Source organism: Babesia bigemina (genome assembly GCF_000981445.1).
Source record: "Babesia bigemina genome assembly Bbig001, chromosome : II".
Classification (NCBI taxonomy): Eukaryota; Apicomplexa; class Aconoidasida; order Piroplasmida; family Babesiidae; genus Babesia; species Babesia bigemina.
Genome location: NC_027217.1, coordinates 424722 through 443220, shown reverse-complemented (window position 1 = coordinate 443220; position 18499 = coordinate 424722). Strand labels below are relative to the sequence as shown.

The window sequence follows — 18499 nt, the reverse complement described above, 5'->3', positions numbered from 1 at the left end:
GTCTGGAGTCCCTGACAAGGCAGTTCAGCAACATCGCACTATGCAGCGCATCGCTGTATCCGGCAAGAGCTCTTATCCGCGCACCGAAGACGCTGCTGACGACGGCCGCCGTGCTTGCGGGTCGCAGGAGCATAAGCACACTCAAGCGGCGAGTGTTCAAGATCAAGAAACACAAGAAGAAGAAGCGTAAAAAGCGTTTGTCGCGTTTCAGCATTATACCGTGGCGCCCGCCATCGGAGGAAAGGAAGGCGGCATATCAGCTGCCGTACAAAATGCGGAGGATCGTCAAGGAGCGGCGACGCCGGAACAAGGGCAACCGAACACTTCGAGTTCCTCGTCAACGTTAATTTGTGTTGTTTGAGTTTCGCGTGGCCGCTGCGGCGATGGTGGCCTTGATCATTTTGAACCTGCTGAGGCACTCCTTGGGCGTTTTGCCCTGCACTTCAGACGCGATCATGCGCCACCTCGTAGCCGGGTCCAACGAAGACGGGTACTTCGAAAGCGCAGCCTCGAACTCGCTCTGCTGCTCAGCACTCCACATCTCACCGTACACAACGCTAGAACTCGCCGAGTTGGCGGCGCCGGTAGCGACCCGCTTCCCAGCAGCTACCTCTCTGGCCATCTGGATGCACTGCGCGGCCGTCTTGGTCTTAACGTGTTTTGCAATAAGGCTCCAGCGGTCAGTGACACCCGCCACGTGTAATTCGACGGCCTTGGAGAGTCGCGATAGTTCATCAGGGGTCCACGGGGCGGGAGCGTCCTCCTCCGCGTCTGTTCGCTTCGCCTCCTTCACCTCGGTTGCCGCGGACACCACGGGTGGCGAGATCTGTGCAGACACGCGCAGCAGGACCTCCTCGTACGGCTTGGGATCGGACAGCACGGCGGACTTGACGATGGCGTCCATGCGCTTCACGAATTGGAGCGATTCCTCACAGCCCTCGATCTGCGTTGCGTGGCCGATGAGCGCATAAATGTCCTGGCACGCCTCCTTGACAAACTCGTAGTCCAACTCCGATAGCCGGTCGAAATGTTGCGATAATTCGGCGCCGTTGGGTAGCTTAGCGCCGATTGCCCGAATGTGTTGACGCAGCTTCTTCACGATCTGCTTCTCAAACTTTTCCCGGTTGAGCGACCGCTCCAGCTCGTCGCGACGCCTGGCCTCCGCCTCCTCACGCTCCCGCCTGCACCACCAATGCACGGAACAACGCAAGTGAAACATACTGGTCCCTGAGCGTTTCCTGTTCGATCTGTTTCTGCCGTTCGATCTTCTCAAGCCGCCTTCGCTCGGCACGCGCCTTCAGACGCGGGTCGCTGCACGGGTTGCTTGTGGTGACGAAGTCGACTCACTGTGCCTGGGCGAGGTCCACCAGCTTCTGGATGCGCACCATCTCCTTCTTCACCAGCTTCTTCTGCACCTTGAGGTTCTCGCGCTCCATCCAGCGCTTCTCCTCCCTGGACTCCGCGTCGTCCAGCAGGTGCGGCGCCGCATGGCTGAACGTACGCGTCGTCTCGAAGTTGCGCCAGAAGTCGTAAAACGCGTCCACTTCGTCGTCAGTGGCGTCCTGCGCGCCTATGGCGGGCACGGGCTTGGTGTTCGACCACCTGCGACAGGTCAGGGCATGGCGCGGCAGCTCGTACCTCGCGTTGAGCTCGAACACGGGCGCGAAAAGCGCGAAGAAGTCTTCCGCGTCCCTCACCTGCTCCTTCGTCGGTATGTTCTCGTCGAAGGGCAGGCTGCAGTCGTACTCGTGCCGCAGCTGGGGGTCGCTCATGATGGTGAAGGCGTCCTGCAGCAGCAAAAACTGCTGCTTGCGCTCCTCCTCGCATAGGTTCCTCAGCCGGTACTTGGCCGCGTACTGCGCCATTTCCTGCGGCACGCGAGTGTGCGCAGCCTTGTCCGGGTGCAGCAGCAGCACTATCTTCTTGTAGTTGGCCTTGATCGTCGTGATGTCGTCAGAGTCGCACACGTTGAGCAGCTCGTACGCGTTCTGGTTCTTCGCCACGAAGTCCCTGACCAGACCCAGGCATTTACGCGAGGCGGCCTTCTGCAGCTTCGGGGAGTCATCCGTGCCGACCTCGGACCGGTCGGTCAGCGGCGCCGTCTGCGTGCCCTCGGACAGAATATCCGCCCACTGCTTCTTCAGCGCAAACACGTGCTTCCCGTCATGTTGCTCCACTTTCAACCTGGTCAGGTACGCCTCGACGCGGTCGATCGTAGGCCGGTCGACGTGCTCGATCTGCCTCGGCCGAAGCATGTCTGCGGTGTGTGTTGCTCTGCTGTCGTTCGCTCACCCTCGTACGGCACCTGCAGCTGCCATTCCCGACTCAGGAAGAAGGCGAAACCGGCCGGCTCGACGCGGCGTACAGCCTTCTCCGACTTGAACACCACCGCCTGCTCGCCGTTAAACGCAGACCCGCAAAGCGCAAGCGGACCACGCTCCGTCATATTGATCTGGAAACGTATACGGAAAACATTTAAGGCGGATATGGCGGTGGCCCTGCTACGCTGTCGGGAAAATATGACGCGCCGGTACTGCGTTTATACTAAGTGGATGAATCTAGCTCGCTGTCGCGTCCGACGGCGGAAATTGCCCAACGCAGTAGCACCGCCGCAGTCGCTTAGGCAATAGGCCATTATCGTCTTTGGCGATCTGTTTATATTTTATGTGATGGGGACTCGCCGCCTGCGAAGAATTTCACCCTTCTCTGCGCCGTAGACAGCGCCGCGCCGGCCGCCGGGTGTGACCGTACCATCTCACCGCCGTCGTACGCTACTTTTCGATATAGAGTTGAGCATCTAAACCAAAAGTTATGCGCAAGAGTTATTAAACACACGTCCACTACTGCGGCGTAATATAGCTGTACACGGATGGTCACCGAGCAGTCGATTACGGACACCGCTTCACGTGGCCTTAGGCACGGTGTCACCGTAGTTGTTAGGCTCCTCAAGCTCCACGATTAAATTGTATCTGCACGACTTCTTAGGGCTCATGGTCACGTGGAAGCTTTCGTAGTCCATGTCCGGGTTCTTGAACACGTCCTTGAAGGTAACCCTCATCCTGGTTCCCTGCTGGGTCAGGTTGCCTGTTTTAACGCACTCAATCTTCTTCCTGTTGGTGATTTTGGCGTTCTTGTCGATCTCGATCTTTTCCAGGCAGACGTCGAGAGTGGGATCCTTGCAGAACGACTTGTGACCCGAGGTGGGGGCTGTGTGCCTGGTGATGATCAACGACACGTCCTTGAATAGCTTCTTCTGGAGGTGGTCCACAGCACCCATCATGACAAACTGGATCACGGGAAGGGCACTTTTGGAAATGCCAGTGTAGCAGTCGACCATTACACGGTTCATATTGTGGCGTGAGGGGTCCTGCTTGTCAGCCTGCTTCTCAGTGGGTTTACCCAACCTGGCGGCCTCGGTGGTGCTCAACGACTTCAAAACGGTGTATTCACCAGCGTTGACATTCACAATGCTCAAAATGAAGGAGAGCACAAACGCAAGCACAGCCTTCATTTTGATCGCTTCCTCCAGAAACTTTTCGCTCTCTAGCTGTTTTGGTATGCCTCGTGATCGAAGGGCTGTTCGCCAGGGCCTGACTACGCAGATGTGTAAAGCGCGTTCCGCCCTGCAGAAGCTCCCGGTGCGAGATATTCAGGGGAGAAATATAAGATGGTGAGACGTGCCGTTTATGTTCTTGTAACGCCACCTGCTGCCGATGTTTTGGGCGACTGCGGAGTGCACCCTCGCGACGCGGTCTGGAAGCCGGCATCGCAGAGCATATAGTTGGAGGGGTGTGCGCTGCTATGCCAATCCAAATGCTGGTTTATGCTGCGATTTAAAGTCGGATAGTGCATATTCATTCAGATCTCTGCGACACATCGGAGCGTTGCACATAAATAGCGCCAATTGGCCCCAAAGGGTGCCGTCTCACGGCTGCCGTTTAGGCAACAAAATCGCTTTGTTAGCAGTGCTACTGCGCGTTTCTGTGTTGTTATCAGCCTCTAGTGTGACACATTTGCACGCTCTCGGCCCTCATGGCGACTACACATCATACCGCAACGTTTGTGTTGAGGGGTCTATCGGCTCCGTATGTCTATACAAAAGTACAAGATTCGCGCTTTTTTGTCCCCTGTTGCCTATGGTGGTTGGGTTCGACCAGCATCTCGTGCAGCAATGCTTGGCACGGGTGTGCTGGTTGCGTCATGTATCTTTTGCTGTTCTCCCCTATATTAAAGACCATACAAGCACTTCGTGGTCTGCTGATTCTGGCGCTCGTAGGAACACTTCGAGTTCCTCGTCAACGTTAATTTGTGTTGTTTGAGTTTCGCGTGGCCGCTGCGGCGATGGTGGCCTTGATCATTTTGAACCTGCTGAGGCACTCCTTGGGCGTTTTGCCCTGCACTTCAGACGCGATCATGCGCCACCTCGTAGCCGGGTCCAACGAAGACGGGTACTTCGAAAGCGCAGCCTCGAACTCGCTCTGCTGCTCAGCACTCCACATCTCACCGTACACAACGCTAGAACTCGCCGACTGCGAAGGCGACCAAAAGTTTACAAGCTGCGCCCGTCGCAGAACGACGCTCAACAGATCCCACGGGCAGGTTGCAATGGCGTATAAATACCCACAAAGGCGTTGGGCACAGACCCAGCTGACGGGCGTGCCCCAGACAAAACTGCGATGACCGCCACAAACATAAAACGCTAGTGGAAGATATAAATTGAGATACAGGTGTTTTAGCGGCTTCTAGTGAAGCCTAATATTAGCACAACTATTCTCGCCCGAATAGATAGTAAACCAGTTAGCACTGGATTTACTTACCAGTGAACTTAGTCACTGCCTTGGTACCCTCAGACACGGCGTGCTTCGACAGCTCACCAGGGAGAACAAGCCTGACCGCAGTCTGCACCTCGCGGGAGCTAAGGGTCTCCTTCTTGTTGTATTTGCAAAGCTTGCTGGCCTCGCTGGCGATCTTGTCGAAGGTGTCGGTAATGAAGGAGTTCATGATCATCATGGACTTCTTGCTAATACCGGTGTCTGGGTGAACTTGCTTAAGCACCTTGAAGATGTAGGTACCGTACGTCTCCGAACGGACCTTCTTCTTCACCTTTTTCTCAATCTTCTTCGACACCATTTTGATCTGCGCGAGTTGTGTCTACACGTAAAAGCGACGGCAATCGATGAATTAAAAGGCCATATAGCTGCACACACGGGTAGGAACCTGGACGCGGCCGCCCGTCACCACAGACGCACACACGCCAGACTTTCACACAGAGGCCACCGCGACATAAAAGACGATAACACACGGGCCAGCTGTCAAATACACCACACCAAAGCGTGAAAATGGAAAATGGCAACTTACGTAACTTGATAGCTTGAAGCAAGTAATATACCAAGTGACCGGAGACGAGCCGGGGTCACCATACGATTGTGGGACGAATAGCACAACAAGCGCGTGCCGCCGGCGTCCGGAGAAAACGCATCACGGGCGGAAACCCCCACGGCGAAAATAAACGCTCACGGTTTTAATTTTCCCAACGATTCGTGAAAAATTATCTCATAACCTCTTCGGTTAACGCCGCGAATTCCGGTTGTAGACATCGGTGCACGCGTGTCTACACGGCACATCGCCTGCCACTGATGTGTATCAAAAGCGTCACGGGGCAGAGCATATTGGTTCCGTGTCTATTTCGCCGTGGGTTCCGCTTTCCATGCCGCAGCACTGCATATGGCCGAATATTTTCGTGATCGCTCGTCGGCATCCCTATTGCCGAAAAAGCAACTATTCAAAGTCATACTAATTTTTGATGTTTGCGGAAATAAAGTTTCAAACCTATTACGCCAAGTCGCTGTCTGAAGCGCACATACCACCGAGTCGTATCCTAAATTGTCTTCATCGGCGCGGTCTACAGCGCCGACGCTACACGTTTTGTGGTTGTAGCTGCCTTCTATTAGGCATATTTTGTCTATCAGTGATATAAGCACGCGTGAAGCGGCTCTCAAGGAGGCTGCGTGCCGTCGCCATCGGCCATGGCAGGCTTCGGTACCATCGACTCGCGCTTCAGCGTATCCAGCATCTCGCAGTTCTACAGCAGTGGCTCTGACATGTAAGTAGACGGTGAAAATGCGTGCTGGGCTGGCGTTGCGGAGCTCCGCTCTGTCTGAGCCCCTAAGGGGTGACGGAACACCTTCGCGGCGTCGTACAGCGACTTGCTAACGGTGTGTACCATCCTCATGTGTCTTGCAGCGATGACGACGACGAGGATGACGATTACAGCCCTATGCATCTTGGTGCGACGGAGTCGCGTTACACGGCGGAGAGGGAGGACGCGCCGAAGCCCAGCGCCACGGAAGAGACTCAAGCCGTATACACACCTTCCAAGGCCGAAAGCGTGGCGTCGGATTTGTCATCACCCGTCGGAGTGAGCCAATCAGCGGCAGGTACACACGCAGAAAACCCGGCTGGTCCGGGGTCGACGCCACCCTACCGAGAGGAATACACATCGCCGGTAGTAAGCGAGTCCGACGCTGAATCGGTCCGTAGCAGTGTTGCTGGGTTTGGTTCAAGGGCGGCTGCAAGCGTTGGAAGCGCGGCGGGCGAAGACCGGGCTCCCGAGCGCTTGGGTGAAGAAGAAGAGGAGCGGGCTTCTGTACGTTCGTCGCTGTCTGAGGCGTCTCGGAGGGCATCTGTGGAGGGTATCAGGCCGCCTAGTGCGTTCCGTGAGTCCGGCGGAACTAGTTCACGTGGAAGTGAGGTGCAGGGATCTGTTCACGGCAGCGCTGCGTCGTCCGGTGACGAGGTTGAGAAGGCCACTCACGACGAAAGCGAGCCCGAGCGTAACGCAGCGCATAGCGAACACTCAAGGGATGGAAGCTCGGCCGAGAAGCATGTAGCAACGCTCTCGTCTCTGAAACGCGAGGTAGTTGATGAGTTTATTCAGCAGAACCCGTCGTACAACGTGTTCGAAGATAAGTCCGTGTTCCCAGCCTCTACGCTCAACCAGACGAACGAAGTCAGCGCGGGAAGCGTTAAATCGGGGCATTTGGCAAGCGTTTCGTCGCGCAGCGATATCCCATCGGTGCGCTCTAGGACATCATACCCGCGCGGTTCCGCGTCGTCTCTCGCCGGCGAACGTGAGGTGCCGGGAGTTGCCCGGGGTGCTGCGGATACCGCTGACGGTTTAGATGTGGTATCAGGCGTTGAGCACAGCACTGCCATCTCTGTTAACGGTGAGTACGACTTGCCTGGTGCTGTGACGACCGTCATGGAGTCCCAATACCGGGGGCCTTCCGACGGCTTCGGGGCGCACGAGATTCCGCGCAATGCACAAATGGATATTGAGTATGAGAGCGACTCAGCTTCCGGCGAAGAAAGCCCATTGAGAGGGTCTTCAGAGGCTGAAATCATGGAGGAGGTAGAGAGGGAACGGCAGGTGGATACAAGCTTAGCACCTTCTGATGCTGAGCACGGATCCAGTTCGCCTCCCTCTCCACCGCAAAACCTCAGATATGCTGCCGACATCAAACGCGCTCATAAAATGGAGGAACGAGTGCAAGCGAGTGACGGTGAAGCGGAGCGATCGCCTGCTGTGTCACCGGTAAGCGACAGAGCGAGCACGCCCAATTCACCAAACTCTCCCAACTTTTTTATCGACATCGGTGATCACTACCGCGACTCGGTCGATAACCCGAACCTGCTGAGCGCGGACGCAACTCCGATGAATGCCGGGGAGGCATTCTCGCCGCAACAAACAGCCGAAGACAATAACGGCACGGGATACGTTTCACCATCCTACCAGTCCGCAGGCCGTCATGTGGTCCACAGTGGCACTTTAGACGACGCAGCTGCAGGACGCGCGGGGCACCGTAGTAGTGCTGCTACCGTGGTTGTGGTGGAGTCGGCGGTGGGCTCGAATCCAATGTTGGGGAGCGCCACTGCACAGCACCCTCAGGATGAGCACCATCTTGCGAAGGCGTTGTCTAACGAGGTGGCGTACTACAAGCAGCTATACGCCCAGCTGGAAAGCAAGGTGACCGAGATTTGGAATCAGCGTGAAGCGTTTCGTGTGGCGGGGGACCGTATGGCGGAGAACATCGTGCGGCACTCTGGCGTGAAGGCGGTGCGGTTCGAGGGGCAGACGAACGTTGAGAGTGATGAGGATATCGCAAACAGCAGCAGGGACATATATGTTGTTGGCAGCGCGTCTGCGCGCACGCCGGTCAGTCAGCAGAGACCGCTGCGCAGCAACAGCAGCGTCCATGCTAGGGAGGTGCTTGACCCTTCGGGCGCAAGCCTCGACTGCTTCTCGCTGTCGCCACGCGGTATACGCTGCGATCGTGGCACAATGGAACGGTTGCTGAACTGCGGCGCCAAGCTGTATGCGTTTAAGCTTAGCACGCCTGGCGTGCGGTCTAAGGACCCGTTGTTCATCGACGTTTGCCCCTTGAGTAGCGCCTACAGTGGGAAGATTGTGCTTAGCAATGATGTCGGACTTTTCAAGGTCTCCTTAACAAAGCCATCTGCAGAGTCGCAGGGGTCGATGAGTTACCTCATGATGAATTACCTAGGTTTGCGGCCGGAGCAGTGTTCCTCCGGGTACCTCTATGGCTTGCTCAACTCGTTCGCAGACTACGTGGGCCTGCCGTGGTCAACAGGCACGGATGCAGAGGATTCGCAGTCTCATCGCGCTGGGAGTGGGTCCGCAACGGCACGAAAACCGCAGTCGGATGACTCACCTCCGCACGTGCACATAAAGTACATGCACTCCCTGGTCACGACTGCACAGGGTCTCATCATCCCAGAGGACAGCTTCCCTTCCAATTGCAACATCGGCTCCATGTTCCACGGGCGTCACGAGCACCTGTTCTGCGTGGAGCAGACGCGCGGCCTGAAGAAGTCCGACCTCCAGGATAACGGCAACTTCACATTCATCCTGGACACCTCGCCTTCCACGAGCTCCAGGCGCTCGGGGGCGCGTCGGTTCAACAGCCACGTCCACATCGTGCATTCCGTCACGCATGAGTACCTCTGCGTTGACTTGCTTACCCGCGAACTGCGCTTCGCGGGGGGACAGTGCAGTCGCGCTTACTCGAAGTACGTGGTACCGGCTTCATTCAAGATGGTGCCGCTGTACAACGTCCTCATCGACAGAGCGGCGGGAGAGCAGGAAAAGGTGGTTGAAGCAGCAGCGTCCGCACGGTACCGCAGATGCGTGACCGAGCGCGCCACATCTCGTCACAGCTATGACATGCCGCGTGTTTCGCGTCACATGGTGGACGAGTACGGCAACTTCGCGCCGCACACCCAGGCGGCCGGCACCCCGGCTCCAAGCCCCAGCAATAGCACTCCGAGCTCTTCCGAGGATCCCACGCCCAAGGGCTGCGTGCTGCACGCCACCTATCCTGGCAACATGAAAGAGCGAGCCGCCGACACGTATGACATTCGCGACAGTGGTGAACGGGCTTCGGACGCACGCAATGTTGAAGCCATGTATAGTTTGTTGGGTACCACCGACCACCTGCCGAGTCGCCAAGACCAATCTTCCGCGCTTCCCCCCCGTAGAGGTCCGGTCGTGAAAGATTTGCGCATGAAGTTCGAGAGGTTATCTTCACGAAACCAGGTATAATGTTGAATAAGTCACTGTAGTATGACAGTTGTATTTCCTAATCGTAATATAGTACTATTTGGGGTCAGCCTGTATTTTGGTACCATAAATCAAGGTAACCATTCTTCGCGTGACGACGCTGGCCATTTCACGCCGATGGTTGGCGATGTTTCCCCGTAGTGAAGCCGTGTTTCAAAACAAACATTATCTGGAGCGTGAGCAGACCGCGTCAATGCCATAAGATTTTCGCGTAAGGTCCACCGTGCAAACAGGCGGAAATGAGTTTTCCGAGAGAAGTGCATTCTCGTCGATTCATTTTCGGCAGATCTATGGTAGGTGGACACGCGACGGCGATTGTCGTTATTTTGGCGTATGAAATTGACATCACGTAAAAAGGCAGTAGCAAACGTATGCAATTCAGACTAGGGTACGGTTGCTTATTGGAGTGGATATTTGCAGACACTGGAAGAGCGTTTGGAAAACTACGTAAAGCATTTCCAGGGCCACAAACTAGGAGCGTGAAATGGTGCGTGGCACTAAAACACGGACGAAACACGTCGAATACATTATCTACTGTTTTGTAAATGATCTGACGTTCTGGAAGTGTCGGGTGACCGACTGAGTTGCGTCCTTTAAGTAAGGTCCCCACTCCTTAATGATGACACACCAGATGAACGAAAGCAGGAATACTAACATTGCGATAAAAACCCCGCTGACAATGAGAAAGATGTTTCTCCTACCTGTTCTGCAACACTTACATTCACACTTCCACAAACCGATCTTTTGACAACTTTTACATTTCTTAATATTGCAAGTCTGGTCTTTTCCTCTGGTAGTTTTGCACGGCTCACAGCATTTAGCGTTTTCGTTACATTTCTCACAACACCACGCACAGCACTTACAATCGCCATTAGTACAACTCTTATCGCAATTACATGTTCCCTGTGTAGACATCTTTGCTTGAATCTCACGAAACAAACAGCCCTGTAGCGCGATAAACAACTTAGCCTGACGGCGTGAATGACGGCCGGGGGATGAAATGCCTTAGTTGCCGCAGCAGAGATGTATTTTAAAATGTTGTATGATAATAAATGCTACGTAACTTTGTTAGGGATGTGAAAAGCGTTTAACCAGATTCTGTAAACAGCGCCCTGCACAGTGGGTAACCACGTGTCTACAACACATGCTGGTGCTCCCGATGAGCAAGAGTGAGCCAAGGCAAAACATATTTAACTTCATTATACATGTGATCATAAATGCATTCGACAGATTGCATCGGTACGTCGCGCTACCTGCTTGGTTTCACACGAGATGAGAAAGACAAAAGGTGCGTAATCGGGGTACATGCGGCATTGACATGTTCATTGCTACAATTTCGGATGCGTTAAAACAGAACATTTATGTTCTGTTACATGAGAATGCGAAGGTATAATGCCTAAAGCCCCCTCCGCGACGTGCAAATGAAATGAACTACAGAACTTCGACATTTATGCGATGTTGGGAAGCGTTCTAAAAATGCAGCAGCATCGCAATATACAGAGTGTTTAAACGTTGGTCCCGTCTGTTTGCCTTATGATGTCTATGCTATTTGTTGCTAGTGAAGTACCCTTGCACGCCTCCGAGTGGTTCAGTCGGTGGCAAGCATTGCGTATCGGATGATCAATAAACCTCGTACATCATAGAACGCATTAACAAGACAAAAATTGTTCCGGTTCAATCGCGTTAAATGTTTGTATGCACAGCGCCGTAATAAATCCTCTCAATCGATGTTAGACCGTCAACAGAAAATTATTACCATGAATTTACAAAAGCATAACCATTACCTGATTGTTATTCCGTTTTTTTAATTGTATATGTTGTATAAATGGCTGAGTCCTAGTCAGTCAAACTTCCCTCGTCAGCTGGAGACGTCTTTCTCACGCGCTATGCGTGTTTATCGTTAAAATGCGCCATCGTGTTCTCTTTCGTCTTGAATTGTATACCTTTGACGTCTGAGACTGCCGAGTATATCCAATCTGCGGAGAACAGCAGTAAAACTGTTTGTAACGTATACTAATGCAGAATCCACAACAATAAGCGGTGCTTACGTCTTTGAACCTTTGAGACGAAGTAACACGATGTATGTACAGGAGAGTTGTTACGATCAAAGCCCGCGTCGCCATGTGACACAATCTACGTGTGTTAGGACGTCACTAAAGTATCGGGTGGTCTGTTTAACAGCGGCGGACGTGGCATTTAACAAAGCCAGGCGATATTGACCGCTCATCTACTTGAGCACACTTTGACGTACACAAAAAATTATGTGAACTGCGAATCTCCGCACAACATTCGTCGTCTCTACGAAGCTGCAAGCATGCCATTATAAGTAGAAGTGTCAAACTCTCTCAGAAATACAATTCATGTGTCGCTGAGAACCGTATTCGATCTCATTTGACGGACAGCATTGTGGATTAAAATCGCAGGTGCAAAGATGGCCACCACCAGATTTTTAAATTACAAATGACTGGTGGGTAGTCGTAAGACTGCCACTCACTGCTCAGTGGATTCCTGCTGCTTTTTATGTTTCTTCTGCTTTTTCTGGCGGGCCTTCTTGGAAACCTTCTTGGCAGCTTTCTTGGCGGCCTTTACAGACCTTGCCACTTTAGCCATTTTTGCGGGGTTTTTACCTGCAGCTTTCGTATCCTCATCACCTTCAGGTTTAACAGGCTCAACGGATGGCTCAGCTTCGGGGATAACAGGCTCTTCACCTGCGGGTTCCACAGATGGCTCAGCCTCAGGGATGACAGACTGCTCACCTTCACCGTCAAAGGTTGGTTCAGCTTCAGGGATCAAGGACTGCTCGCCTTCACCTTCAAAGGTTGGCTCAGCTTCAGGGATGACAGACTGTTCACCCTCACCTTCGAAGGTTGGCTCTGCCTCGGGGATCACGGACTGTTCACCTTCACCTTCAAAGGTTGGTTCAGCCTCAGGGATGACAGACTGTTCACCTTCACCTTCAAAGGTTGGTTCAGCCTCAGGAATGACATACTGTTCACCTTCACCGTCAACTGATGGTTCGGCCTCAGGGTCGACGGATTTAACATCCTTCGGTTCCATAATGCGTTTGACTTTCAGACCCTTTTTATTGTCGCATACATCGAAAGCCCAGAAACCGGCGAGGTCGTGAAGTACGGACAACACTTTCTCATCCACATCATTCAACGCCTGGTACAAAGTTGAACTGCCCATTTTGTCTGGGCTCTTCGTGTTTGTGTAACCAACAGCATTTAATACCTCGTCCATACGCTTCTTAGCCTCATGACCCAACTCTTTCCTGGCCGCAGCATGGCTCGCAACCTGCAATGAACGCAGGCCAGTGTATAACATTGGCGCAATACCTACAAGCATCACTGCACAATCTTTCGGGTTTTTCGAACATGATGCATCCCACGTTGCTGAACTGTAAGCAGAATCGTACTGTGTAGGGATTTTGCTCGTCTCCAAAAACTTATGACAACCGTTGACAACTTCACCTATGTTCTCTGCGATGGTTTCAGCAGTTATATGCGGGCAATCAGCAAATACGTCGGACTTTTTATTCAAAGGCATGGCGATCCTTTGCAAGAATTCTTTTACAAATAACTGTTTGTTCAGACCCTCTTGATCTAAGAACTTCTGGGAAACGCCCTGTACCTTTTTGAGACCGTCCAACACATCCACCCCGAGAGCATTGCTTTTGAGAAGATCGTAAACGGCGGCGCCCATGGCCTTCAAGTTGTTTTCAGGATCAGCTCCCTTAAGGGCCATCAGCCAGTCCATACCCTCCTTGAAATCCTGAGGAGCGACAGTCAATGAGGTGTGCACCATTTTGAAGATATTCTTTAAAGTCTGCCGTTTATACACCTATATATATTCTGTGCCTATTCACAAGCTGGTGCAAAAAAGCTTTTTTTAACAGCCGAACGGCACAACAGTGTTGTTGCCTCCTAATGTGTTCAATTGAAATATCCGAAACCTTCTGTACACCAAATGTGCGGGCCCTACAAGCACAGAGACAACTGTACTGTCGTTTGTAAACCATATGCACACAAGTTATGTGGCATGGAGTGCGCGGAACGCGAGCCGTTGTCTATTTAAATTTTAGACACGAATGGCACCCATCGAGCCTACATGTATTTGTACAATTTTGTGCGGCGCGTAGAAATTTGAAATTCTACGTTGGGTCTCGGATAGTCGTTCACAAATCCTGGGCCTTCCAGTGAGCATCACGCCGGACGATCACCCAGTGTCACCCAACATATCTCATAAACACGCCTCCATACACTTGCCATCCACATATCAGACTTCGAACATAACGTACATTTGCCATACAGATACACAAACAACTCAGCCACGATGGTACTGCTCTGATGCTGACATGCGTGCCAATGGTCTGGGATTCTCTCCACAATATAGCCCTGATGTTATGCCTATCATTCGTAAAACTATTGTCGAAACCAGGAGATTTCAACACCACCTTAGAGAACTCGGCGGTCTCAACGTGCGGTTGTGAGTAAGATTGAGAGGGCCGGTGTCGTATATTACGCCTTGGGATACGTAGGAGGTTGCAGCTTAATGGAATAGTTGAGCAAGGTGGGTAAACCGCTGAATTGTACGTCAAATCGGCAGTGGCAGCTGTTATCGGAATGGACATAAGTCTCAAGAAGGTATTAATAGTGCCACAGATGAAATTAAGAAAAGGCTTCGGAAGCAGATTTCGAATGGGAGTTTTCAAGTTGGGTTCTTTGGCGAAAGAGAATTTGAAGTCGTTGAAGCGGAAGATAAGTGACCTTAAAGAGGGTGTGGAAAGCAGTGAAGAGAATCATCAGCTTGCTGATCATCATTTGAAAACGCTTGCAGACAAGTTGTATGGGTTAGAAAACGTTACTGGTAGTGATTTTACCATTCAGAAGATTGGAAAGGCGCTTCAAACTAAGTTTAGGTCTCAGATACAAGAGCCCATCAACACTGCTATCCAACAAGTTGAGTCAATTTTGGGGGAGCTTGGTGGGAATTTCCGTAACCTAAAAGCGGAATAACGAGAATTTTTTTCAACATTTATAAAATAATAAAAGAGAAGTTGGGAAGATTAAGGTGACAGCGAAACGGAGTGCACCTAAAAATGAAAACTCTGATGCCCAAAAGAACGTTGGCAGCGTCAAAGGGTATGCTGAACAGTTGTGCAACCAGTAAATGATGATGCCTGGTTGCAATCCATGTTTCCCATAGGGCACAGTAAAATTATCAAGGGTCATACACAGCTGTGGGAACACAAAATTAATCCAGTGATTTATTAATCATGGTCATCTCATTTGAAACGACAACGACGCCGCTACTTGTATACACCAATTAACAGAAAAAAATGACACACGCAAATATATTGCCACAACACATCGACAAGTTGCCATATCTTAGCTGCCAATTACTTCGCGTAATAGTTCTCAACCTGGATGGTGGAGAGAACGATGCCCTTGATAGTGACGCAGCGGCATTCAAGTGGCGGCGACTGGCGAAGGGTCTCCCCAGCTCCTACTACCTTGCCGTCGAACTCCAGCGTGACAAAGTGATTAGTTCGAGACGCTACCAACGAATAGCTGACCTCGCTTAGGTTCATCACTTCACCCTCCACTAACACTTGGTCGAAGCAGTTGGGTGGGTCGAGTACGTACGGCGCCGGGCAGTAGAATGCTGCTTCCTTAGCGGTCTGAATGTCGATTTTGCAACCGATTTCTCCTCCGTCAGCGTCGTATATGTTGGGTGTCTCGGGCTTGAATAACGTATCTCTTGAGTCAGTTATTCCGCACCCTTGTATGTATGGGTCCGTCATCTCTACGTCAATTTGAACTACGTTCCACGTGTATTCCTCCAACAACGTTAAAGTCAGGGGAATGTCAGCTGCAGATACGTCATTGATGCTTTGATCAAAATCTGATTCTGAAAACTCCTTACCGCAAACGAATGTCATTGACACGTACTCCGAGTGATCTGGATCTCTAGATACCAAAATTGCGCCGCTATTGGATTTTATTGTAAAATCACTATATTGATTGTTGTCTTCTAACATAATGATCTCGATTCCACCTTTTGTGCCAGCGATTCTATCTTCGTTTCGCATTGGAATTAGCATATCTCCTTTTGCGGTCGTGTCTACTTTGTAATGGTTGAATCCAGTATAATATGGTAACCAGATAGGTATTGCGCCGGCGTTATTCTCATCGTCGTACAACCCTCCATCAAGAACACATCGCATGATGAATTCTGTTCCCGAATGTAATTTTATAGGTATCTGGGGTGCGTTGTGTAGCATTACTGATCGCATAGGAGTTATATTGGCGTATACATATGCCACCTCGATCAGGGGAAGTAATGAGTAAGGCAGCAACCTTTGATTTGCGTCTTCACGTCTTACTGTATACTCATACTCCTCACGACGGTTGGATTTTAAAATAAGTCTAGATGTCTCGTATCCACTTACATCAACACAACTACAAGCGTGACTGACGGGGACATTTTGGAAGCTCATCTCGAATACCTGAAATCCTCGAATTGGGTAATGTGTGGCATTGCGCACAGATGTAGGAAATGGCGCAATCTGATTGGAGGAAAGATCGTATCCTGTGGATTCGCAATTGTTTGGAAGCAGATCCTCATTGGGACCACATCGAATGCCGGCTTGCTCCTCGCCACTACTGACATCTAACAGCCATTCATATGTTTCCCCTATACCATTCCGCATGTCTCTAATTGTAACAGAGCCAAAATCCTTTGCCGGATCAAACATACTTGGTCTCCATCTGTCACAACCAATAATATTGTAGCGATAAGTAGGCGCAAGTGAGACGTTCACCACAGCGCGTATCTTCTCGATAATGTATTCGTTCCTAGATATGACTGTCCAATGATATAAGAACGAGTTGTATCCTTTTCTTAACGCCAGGGGTCTGTCCATACGGTACTTTAGTTTCACCTCTCCTCTCTCCATTTGGGATACATCTACCTCAAGAGCGCCGCCAGTATATGCTTCGTGGATGAAAATTTCGTCGTAATCATTGATGTCATAAAGTGTTTGTATTTGGCGTAGCGTCAACTCCGTGTCCGGCTTGAATTCACTTTCATATGCATGTGTAGATGGAAGTTGCGAGTATGGGACTCTCAAAGCATCCTCGTCAATATCGCCGTCTTCTTCGAATTCCTCGTTAGTAGGAATCGACTTGACTGTCTGTTTTGGCAACTTTATGGTCAACGTAGCACCCGGATGTAGCATCACTGAACACCACGGCCCACGAATAGGATTGAACCTGTTACGGGCAATCATGCTGGTTATGTCACAAATGTATTCAGTTTTCCAACGGACCTCTATCCTTGCCTTCACGTGACCAGTCCCAGGATCTATGCATCGGCATTCGCCGTTGAAACGGGGTAATGCTACGCCATTAAAATATTGCGCAATAACCCATTTTTCACGATTATCTAAATTCCTATATAAATGTGGTGTAGGAGCAGTCACGACTCTGCCCGTACTGTCCAAGAGATACCTCATGCAATCATCAGGTTCAATACGCCCTTGACAAATAAAACCGATGGGCGATTCCGACACCGGATCTACCACACACGATCGTGTGTTCGTGATGGGGTCTACAGCCACGTCATCATCTGGAGCAAAGAGTTTCGAGGGGCGGCTTCCGCAGCCCTGCAGAAGTTTGTGCTTGAGGCCTCTGTGCAAGTATATCACCCCCAGACTCTTCCCTATCTTGTCTATTTCGTCAAGTAATAGTGCTGTCGAATCCCATAAATAACCGTCTCTTTCATCAATCTCCCGTAGGCGAGCAAGTCGGGCTTGCAGCGCATCACTCAATACCAAATTTCTAGGACCACAAATGAACGCCAAACGTTCTTCAGTAATGGCATATATATGGTCATCCATCAGATCAATATGCAACTCAGCTTGCGACTCCTTTGACACTTTCCAACCATATGGGAGTGGTGCTTCGGTGACCACTACCTTCGAAAAAGGGACGGAGTGAAACTTGCCATCTTCAATCACATAGGTTTTGAGACTGACGTCATGATCAGCGGTTGGTTGGGGATGCCATACATACTCAGTACCGTTGACTTGGCGTGGGCATGCCAGAGTTGCAATCCCAATGTCATCCATGTTTATCTGGAATACAACTAGGGCATTGGTATTCAAAGAGGTCATACTATTTAAGAAATCATATTCCACTGCATCTATGAATCCAAAAAAGTGGAGACTTATTGCGCAAACTGCCAACGGTAGTCCCATAAATTTGGCCATGCTTATATTTTGCGTACAACTATAGACAATAATCCGCAGTAAAATGGCTTTCCACCAACCTATAACGCATGAGCATATGGATTAACTACTAAGGCAGCCGGTGATTTTTCAAGCAGTGGCAGTGAAGATTCCATCGCCCCAGCTAGCTGCCTTGTTACGGAAGAATTTTCCTTAAATAAACGGGACTAAGAAATGTAGTCACTATAGTGGACAGTAATGGTTGCGTTCTACTATTGATAAAAATTAAGATGCACACTATAACAAGAAAATTATTACATGAGGCATCGTTGCCCTTCCCGAGAAATTTCTCAACAAGACACCCATTATTGGCGATACATTGTCATCGCAAGGCTATCACCATTCTCGATATAGAGATTTACAGCGCATATAACGTTGTGGAGACAATGCCATAGGAGCGTGAAAGGCGTCCGTACCTCTTAAAGGATCGGACATGTTCCATGGTTGTACCAAATGTTGTGACGTGGAAAGGAATCGTGAAACGATATTATAATATGCATCTACTAGCACTTAGCATATCGGATCGCATAAATCACTACATGCAACGGGATGTTAGAGCAACAAAC

At 50.9% G+C, this 18499-nt stretch overlaps 8 protein-coding genes across 8 annotated transcripts; 2 read left to right on the top strand and 6 right to left on the bottom strand.

The window, feature by feature from the left end:
- Positions 1-343: 343 nt before the first annotated feature.
- Positions 344-2446, bottom strand: BBBOND_0201740 (myb-like DNA-binding/DnaJ domain containing protein, putative; the record flags this gene model as incomplete). Its single annotated transcript, XM_012911749.1, has 5 exons — positions 344-1181; positions 1222-1311; positions 1348-1602; positions 1639-2257; positions 2293-2446. The coding sequence occupies 5 exons, from the start codon at positions 2444-2446 to the stop codon at positions 344-346; spliced, it is 1956 nt and encodes a 651-aa protein (XP_012767203.1).
- Positions 2447-2902: 456 nt separating this feature from the next.
- Positions 2903-3511, bottom strand: BBBOND_0201730 (hypothetical protein, conserved; the record flags this gene model as incomplete). The annotated part of the gene is made up of 1 exon (XM_012911748.1): positions 2903-3511. The coding sequence occupies one exon, from the start codon at positions 3509-3511 to the stop codon at positions 2903-2905; it is 609 nt and encodes a 202-aa protein (XP_012767202.1).
- A 1298-nt stretch (positions 3512-4809) lies between these two features.
- Positions 4810-5130, bottom strand: BBBOND_0201720 (histone 2B protein, putative; the record flags this gene model as incomplete). Its single annotated transcript, XM_012911747.1, has 1 exon — positions 4810-5130. One exon carries the CDS (start codon positions 5128-5130, stop codon positions 4810-4812), a length of 321 nt encoding a protein of 106 aa, XP_012767201.1.
- Positions 5131-6026: 896 nt separating this feature from the next.
- Positions 6027-9622, top strand: BBBOND_0201710 (hypothetical protein, conserved; the record flags this gene model as incomplete). The annotated part of the gene is made up of 2 exons (XM_012911746.1): positions 6027-6103; positions 6244-9622. The coding sequence occupies 2 exons, from the start codon at positions 6027-6029 to the stop codon at positions 9620-9622; spliced, it is 3456 nt and encodes a 1151-aa protein (XP_012767200.1).
- Positions 9623-10171: 549 nt separating this feature from the next.
- BBBOND_0201700 (hypothetical protein) lies at positions 10172-10512 on the bottom strand (the record flags this gene model as incomplete). Its single annotated transcript, XM_012911745.1, has 2 exons — positions 10172-10290; positions 10368-10512. The coding sequence occupies 2 exons, from the start codon at positions 10510-10512 to the stop codon at positions 10172-10174; spliced, it is 264 nt and encodes an 87-aa protein (XP_012767199.1).
- Positions 10513-12130: 1618 nt separating this feature from the next.
- Positions 12131-13447, bottom strand: BBBOND_0201690 (hypothetical protein; the record flags this gene model as incomplete). Its single annotated transcript, XM_012911744.1, has 1 exon — positions 12131-13447. The coding sequence occupies one exon, from the start codon at positions 13445-13447 to the stop codon at positions 12131-12133; it is 1317 nt and encodes a 438-aa protein (XP_012767198.1).
- A 560-nt stretch (positions 13448-14007) lies between these two features.
- BBBOND_0201680 (hypothetical protein) lies at positions 14008-14658 on the top strand (the record flags this gene model as incomplete). The annotated part of the gene is made up of 2 exons (XM_012911743.1): positions 14008-14128; positions 14255-14658. 2 exons carry the CDS (start codon positions 14008-14010, stop codon positions 14656-14658), a joined length of 525 nt encoding a protein of 174 aa, XP_012767197.1.
- Positions 14659-15041: 383 nt separating this feature from the next.
- On the bottom strand, positions 15042-17915 carry BBBOND_0201670 (hypothetical protein; the record flags this gene model as incomplete). The annotated part of the gene is made up of 1 exon (XM_012911742.1): positions 15042-17915. The coding sequence occupies one exon, from the start codon at positions 17913-17915 to the stop codon at positions 15042-15044; it is 2874 nt and encodes a 957-aa protein (XP_012767196.1).
- Between the last annotated feature and the right edge of the window lie 584 nt (positions 17916-18499).